The following is a 7,524-nucleotide window of genomic DNA, read 5'->3' on the forward strand; positions in this document are numbered from 1 at the left end:
ATCATTTATAGTTGGTGAAATGTAGTGTTAATGGTCAGCTCCAACTGTCCCCTTGTCCTCTCATACCCTCTACCCTATATTCTGATTTTTGTTTTCTTGATGCTGTGAACTGAGCCCAGGGTGTCATATATACTAGGCTGACACTCCTGCCATTGAACTAAATCTTCACCCATGGTCTGATTTTCTTAGGAAAACACAGAGTTCCAAGCATATTTGAATAGAAGGTGTCATAGCAGTTTTGTATGATTCATTCTGTGAACTAGAGATAAATAATTTGGATCTGAGTTTTCATTTTATTCTTTGTTTTGGGAGCCCGTCTTGATGAGAAGGGAAAACCCGTGTGCCTAATATGCTTCATGAAAGTGTCTATCATAAAGGTCTCAGGAAAAGATGCTACTTTTGCAGTAGCATATGATTAATTATGGGCAGAGCATGCAGCAGTGTTTGTGATTCTTCTAGGAGAACTTCAGATGCATTCCGAAGGGGAGGTGCCTTTGCTGTCATCTGGCAGTCAATCTGCAAAACCAAGTACCCAGCCTAGGAAGTCTATCCAGCCAGATGGTCCTGCCTTTCCTCAAGAAAAGCCACTCGGACCTCTGGTTCGCCAAGCTGAGGAAGAGATGGAGGATGGTGGACTCTTTATTCCAACCGGTAGGCTTTTTCTTTTTAATTAAAACAAAACCAAACCAAACCAAACCAATTTTATCGGTACCAAAGCAAGAGACTGAGTATGTTTATAGAGAGTGCAATGTATATAATGTAAATAATGACATCAGGCAGCTGGGATTTTCTGTCAGGATAGTGGCAGCATCTGGAGTTCACTACTGAGAGACAACCTTGTCTTCCCTTTCAGTTGCTAGTTACACCTTGGTAGTAATAAATCCTGACTTCTAGTAGCATGTGCCACTCAACTTGTTTGCCTTCATAAAATGGAAGGGATCAGACGTGTTCCTTTTTGGTGGTGGTTTTCTACTCAGTGTTATATGTATAAGATTCATTCATACTGTCTAAAATTGTAGACTTCATTTTTATTGCTGTGTAATGTTTTGTTTGAATCCTTTTTGTTTTGGGAATTAAACACAGAACTTTTGCATGCTTGCTTTAAAGCAATTTCGCAGCCTTCCCCACCCCCAGGCATCTTAGCAGCATTTTCATTCTTTCTTGGTTGGTAAGTAGTAGGAGTCTGTGCAAGTCATGGTGAGTGGGTGCTGACCTTCATAAGAAATGGTCAGACTGGCCAACCATGGTGCTGCAAACCTGGAACCCCAACACGTGAGGGTTGGGGGAAAGAGGATCAGGTGTGGCAGTGCCTCAGAAAGGGAGGGAGTAAAGAAGTGAGTGGCCGTGATGCAGTGGTGTTGCATTGGAGCTTTAGCCTGTGTTTCTAAGTGAGCGATGACAGGGAGTGTATTTCCACAGTTACTTCCTTTGGAGAAATGCTTGTTCATTGTTGTGTTGTTTATTGTTAAGCTGAAAGAGTTTTTTTTGTTGTTGTTGTTTTTGAAGTATGGTTTCACTTGGGGAGCCAAGGTGCCCTCAGATTTGGTATAGTTCTGCTTTAGTTTCCCTTTCAGTGGGATTTATTTATTTATTTGCGACAGAGTCTATCTATTACTTAGCCCTGGAACTTACTGTGTAGAGTCTCAGATTTACAGAAATGGACTTGTCTCTGACTCCCCAGTCTCTGGATTAAAGGCCTGTTACAAACTGAACAACCAGGGGGGCAGGATGATGGGTATGGCTTTCTATCCTATTACCACTCTTTAAAAACAAATAACCGTTTAATGTGCCTGAATCTTTTTTTTTTTTTTTTTTTAGATTTATTTATTATATGTAAGTACACTGTAGCTGTCTTCAGACACTCCAGAAGAGGGAGTCAGATCTTGTTAAGGATGGTTGTAAGCCACCATGTTGTTGCTGGGATTTGAACTCTGCACCTTTGGAAGAACAGTCAGTGCTCTTACCCGCTGAGCCATCTCACCAGCCCTTTTTTTGGTTTTTTGATAAAAGGTTTCTCTGTGTAGTCCTGGCTGTCCTGGAACTTACTCTGTAGAACAGGCTGGCCTCAAACTCAGAAATCCACCTGCCTCTGCCTCCCAAGTGCTGGGATTAAAGGCGTGCGCCACCACACCCGGCCCATGCCTGAATCTTTTTTATTCATACAGCCTGTGTGATTTGTTGTAGACATACCAGGCTACTTTATTCATGGTCACTCTAGACCAGGGTAGCCTCGAACTCAGAGAGATCTGCCTGCCTCGGCCTCCCGAGTGCTAGGATCAAAGGTGTGTGTCACTATCACCCTGCCAAGCACTTTTTACACTTTGTTGTTGAATCCGTTTCTTGTGTGTGTTGTGCCCGCTCATGCGTGTGGCTGGGCTCCATGGCAGTGGTGTGGAGGTCAGATGCCAGCTTGCAGAAGTTGCTCCTGTACTTTGGGCTCTGGGGATTGAAATCAGGCTTGGTGGCAAGTGCTGAGCTATCTCACTGACCTTCTTGATTTTTTTTGAGGAACGTCTTCCTCTTTGCCCCTGGCTGGCCTGGAAATCAGTATAGCCTGTGACCTTGAAGTTGCTGATCCTTTCTTTACTTGAGTGTCTTTTGAATGCTGGGATCACGTGTGAACTATCTCGCCGTGGTCGCTTGTGGGGAGTACTGCAAACCTGATTGCTTTGTAGGATCTTGCTCCTATGGAGTTTTCCCAGTGCTTCAGAGTGAACTTGCTCTCAGGGTAGGTTGTTATTGCTGAGGGTTTCCGTAATGGCATAACTTGGGACAGTTTGACATGGACTGCGTACGTGCTTCCCAGTCCTCACCCATGGCTTTAGTACGCACTTGTGGATCTTACTGGAAACTTGATTTTGTGGTTCTGATGATAGTTTTTCCCTTGTGATTTCTTCGTCATAAGTGGAACTTTTCAGTAAAAAGGCACACACATGTAGTGCTAGTGTTTAGGAGGTTAAAGCAGGAGAACTGCTACGATTTTCAGTTAGCCTGGCAAAAGCAAGAAAGAAGGCTTGTTCAGTAAGGTCTGGCGGAATCAGTGTCTATAACCCGAGCACTTAAAGTCTCAAGACCAAGAGAAGGCTAAGTAAATTAGTAAATGAACGGGAGGACAGTTCTTTTGTCTTTGTATGGTAAGCTGATCCTGAACTCACGGTCTGAATGCTGGAATTACACATGTATGCTACCACATTTGGTTAAGTATTTACATATGTATAGAACATGGGCTCCCATTTTTATATTTTATAATAGAAATTATCTTCTAATATTACCAATACTATTTTTCCCAACTCTTTACCTTTAACTCACAGAGAGCTATTTCAGATTGTTTTCCTTTAGCTCGTTCAGCTGGCTCCTAGCTATGAAAATCAGGTTGGCCATGAACTCTTGCAATACAACTTCCGTGTGAGAGCCTTGATTATGGATATGCTGGGCTGTTTTAGTTTTGTCTTGTGCTTTTAGTAACACATCACTTCACCTACAATCACAATGGTTTTCTGTTGTTTTTTGATTTTTGTCTATTTTGTCTATAAGTCATATAGTTTGGGGGCTGGGAAATAGCTCAGTTATTTGAGGTTCTGCCGAGTGTGCACAAACCTGGGTTTCATCTCTAGTACTGAACACAGCAGATGTTGTGGGACATGCAGTAATCTCAGCACTCAGGAGATAGACACAGGAGATGAGGACTCAGGATTCTTCTGCTCTGTCTTGTTCTTCTGTTCATAGCAAATTTAAAGAAAACCTGGGATACATTGTCTCAGAAAAAAGTTTTTTTATTTATTCAGTTATTTTTTTGTTCTAGGATTCAAACTTTGTACATGTAAGCATGCTCTTCCCTTCTGAGTCTGTATCCCCAGCCTGTTGTTTTCCATGTTCACAGAGGTTTGAATGTCAAATTTAGGGCAGGTTAAGAGCACTGACTGCTCTTCCAGAGGTCCTGAGTTCAATTTCCAGCTCACAACCATCTGTAATGGGCATCTGATGCCCTCTTCTGATGTGTCTGAAGACAGCAACAGTGTTCTCACATACATGAAATAATTAGATAAATCTTTTTTTTTATTTTTTGTTTATTTTTTTAAATTTTTTTTTTGTCTTTTTTTTTTTATCTTTTTTTGTTTGTTTGTTTTTAAATCTTTTTTTTTTTTAAAAGTTCCATTCAGATTATTTTTTCCCCTTTAGAGTAGAACATTATTTTCCATTAGTGGGTTAATATTTATTAAAATATCAAGGTGGATATTTACTGCTTCATTTAACCCAAAGAACTTTAAAATATCTTTTTAGATTTATTTTATCTTTTGCGCAATGAAAATTTTGTCTGCATGTATATATGTGCACTGCATGCTTGCTGGTGCCTGTGCGCTACCGTGTGGGACCTGAACCCCATCCTCTGAGCAGCAAGTTCTCTGAACTGCAGAGATCTCTCCTGCTGTACCGTGAAAAAAAATTTTTTTTTTAAGACATTTATTGTCATGGCGGAAAGTGGATGAGTAAGTCTGTACCCCGCTTCTCAGGGTGGGCCTCTGTGCAGTATTTTTGAGCATTGCTTTCCAGGAACAGTTTTTCCATTTTAGGTACGAATGGAAGTGACAAATGATGTCAAATGTTCATGTGAGACCTCCACTCCTTAGCCCAACAGTATTGCCTTTTTCTTTTCTTTTTTTTTTTTTTTCAAGACAGGGTTTCTCTGTGTAGCCNTGGCTGTCCTGGAACTCACTTTGTAGACCAGGCTGGCCTCGAACTCAGAAATCCACCTGCCTCTGCCTCCCAAGTTCTGGGATTAAAGGCATGCGCCACCACGCCCGGCTGCCTTTTTCACAAGTAATTTTTCTCCAGATCTTTTGCCTGATTTTTATTGAGAAATAGGATTAGTAGTAGACTACCCCGTGATGCAGGCATTTAAATGGTTTTATTTGTCCATCAGTGCTGAACATTTAAGGGGTAAATTTTCCAAGATGAATCTTGTGTTTTCCTAGCTGTGTTCCACTTGCCAGAGTCCAGCCATCCTTCTTTCTGGGTGTTCTAGTAGCTGTATTGAGCCTGTTGGGGGTCTACCTGTTCTGAGCTACTTTATGTAAGAGGCAATGTTGTGTTCCTTGTTTATTGTTGGAGCACTGTTGGAAAATCTTTCCCTAGACTCAGCCTGTGTGTATCCTTCTTTAGAGGCTTGTCTCTAGTTTCTCTTATGTTGTGTTGTCTCAGTGAGAACTCACTGTATACCTAGGCTAGAGGATTGAATTCTCAGTAATCTTCATGTTTCATCCTTTTAAGTTCTATATTACAGGTATAATCTACCTGTATACACAGTCTGGCTTTTTTTCTTAACTATTTTTTTAATATAGAGGTGTGTGTGTGTGTGTGTGTGTGTGTGTGTGTGTGTGTGTTGTATGCATGTGAAAAATTCAAGCTCCTGAGATGACTCAGAGAGTACATTACTTGCTACCAAGCCTGATGGTCTAAATTGGATCCCTGCATCCCACTGGAGGCAGGAGAGAATGGGTTTCTACAGATTGTCCTCTGACACTGCTGTATGGGCTGTGGCACCCCGTCCATAAATACATAAATGTATATGACAAAAAAATAATTAAAACACCACCTTTATAGTGAAATTGTATTATTTCTACCACAAATGATTTCTTTCATAGAATGTACCAGTGAGTCTTCCAATCCTGGAATTTTCTTTGAAGCAAGAATTTTTAACACTATAAATTCAGTTTCTTTAAACATTTTTTCCCTAAAAGTTCATCCACAGGTTTTAATGTATAATTAAAGTACAGATTTCATTTACACAGGGGATTTTCAATAATAAGACGCATATAATAAATAAGTCAAATTAAAAAACACATATTGGACAGCTTCATGGGTTTTTTTTCTTTTTGGGACAGGGACTTGATGCAGCCCAGGCTAGCCTCCAGCTCTGTGTAGTTGGAGCTGGCTTTTGGCACTCACTGTCCTTCTTTAAACATTTTATTTATTGTGTGTGAGGTGCTTGTGTGGCAGTGTCCACGTGGAGATCAGAGGACAGCCTGCAGGAGAGCCTGCTGGAGGAGCTGCACCTTGTCTAGAAGTCAGAGGACAGCTTGTAGGTTACAGACATGGCCCCGGTTCCTCCCTCACCTCTGCCCTTCATCAGGCACTGCGGGCTAACAAGTGTCAGCTTGCTCTGGGTTGTCCACTTTCCCTTTTCCCTTCTCTGTGGTGTTTGTATTTTGGGAAGGGTTGTCATGGAACTCCAACTGGACTGGTACTCGGTTAGTAGCCAAGGGTATTTATGACCCTTGTGGTTCTGCCGCATGAGTGTTGAGAGCCTGGACGTGTGTCATTGCTTCTCACAATCTGTGCTTCTGAGGTAGTAAGGAAGTACTTTGTGCGTGCTAGGCAAACTGCCATCTATGACATATCCTAGCCCAGTCCTGCTCTTCTCTCGAGGATTAAAGGCATGTGCCACTGCCACCCAGCCTTAGAGAGTTTCTTAAGTCTGTGATTTGGTGTCTGACTGTCTTGCTTCTGCCTCCTAAACTGTGGGCATTACAGGATTATGTCATGCACTGAACCCTGGGAAGGCGCCATTGTGCCTAACTTTTATGTGCGTGCTGAGGATTGAACTCAGTCAGTCTCATGTTTGTATGGTAAGCACTTTACCCTTTAAGTAAACCCCAGCTTTCATAAGGGGGTTAAGATTTATTTATTTTTATTTTATGTATATGAGTGTGCCTAGTGCCTGTAGAGGCCAGAAGAGTATGTCTGGTCCTGTGGAATTGGAGTTAAAACAGTAGTGGGCTACCGTGGGGGTGCTGGGAGCTGAACCTGGCTTCTGTGACAGAACAGCTAGTGCTCTGAGCCATCTCTCCAGCATCCAGTGTGCTTTGTCTTAAACATAGATTATGTTAATCTTGATCTTTGGTAACTCCATGTTTTTAGAGACCAGCAAACTAGAGATACCAGGGAGGGGTTTGCCTTGTTTATGTGATTGTTATAATCTCTTCTAGTTTGTTAGGATCTTATAGCCAAGTTTTCCCATTTGTCTTGATTATAAGTGCTACTTTGCTGGAGAGCAGGGATACCTTACCTCCCTCCTCTCTCTCTCTTTTTTTCTTTTCTCTCTCTCTTTTTTTTTTTTTTTTTGGTTTTTTGAGACAGGGTTTCTCCGTGTAGCCCTGGCTGTCCTGGAACTCACTCTGTAGACCAGGCTGGCCTTGAACTTGCAAAAATCCATCTGTCTCAGCCTCCCGAGTGCTGGGAGGCTAGCAATAATGTTTTTTTGTTTTGTTTTGTTTCTGACACAGGACCCTTGATATTTAGCCCAGGCTGGCCTTCAATTTCTGATCTTCCAAAGTGCTAGATTTTAGGTAAATGATACAACAACAGATATCAATCATACACTGAAACCAAACATTCTAATTCTAGACTCTGCAGTAAAACTGTTACTCCATACAGATCAGATAGTCAGAAATCCTAGGCTTGGGTCTCAATTTCACATATTAACAAAGTTACCAAAGTCTCCAATATTTTCTTTTTTTTTTTTTT

General features: G+C 41.5%; 1 protein-coding gene across 9 annotated transcripts in view; it reads left to right on the forward strand.

Moving 5' to 3' along the window:
* Gon4l (gon-4 like) overlaps positions 1 to 7,524 on the forward strand; it is an 86,221-nt gene that overhangs the window by 14,690 nt on the left and 64,007 nt on the right. For all 9 annotated transcript variants that reach the window (XM_029538054.1, XM_029538051.1, XM_029538059.1 and 6 more), the window contains exon 3: positions 460 to 651. In XM_029538054.1, the coding sequence (XP_029393914.1) occupies positions 460 to 651 (192 nt within the window). The remainder of the gene's footprint in view (positions 1 to 459; positions 652 to 7,524) is intronic.

Source organism: Mus pahari, chromosome 4 (genome assembly GCF_900095145.1).
Source record: "Mus pahari chromosome 4, PAHARI_EIJ_v1.1, whole genome shotgun sequence".
Classification (NCBI taxonomy): domain Eukaryota; kingdom Metazoa; phylum Chordata; class Mammalia; order Rodentia; family Muridae; genus Mus; species Mus pahari.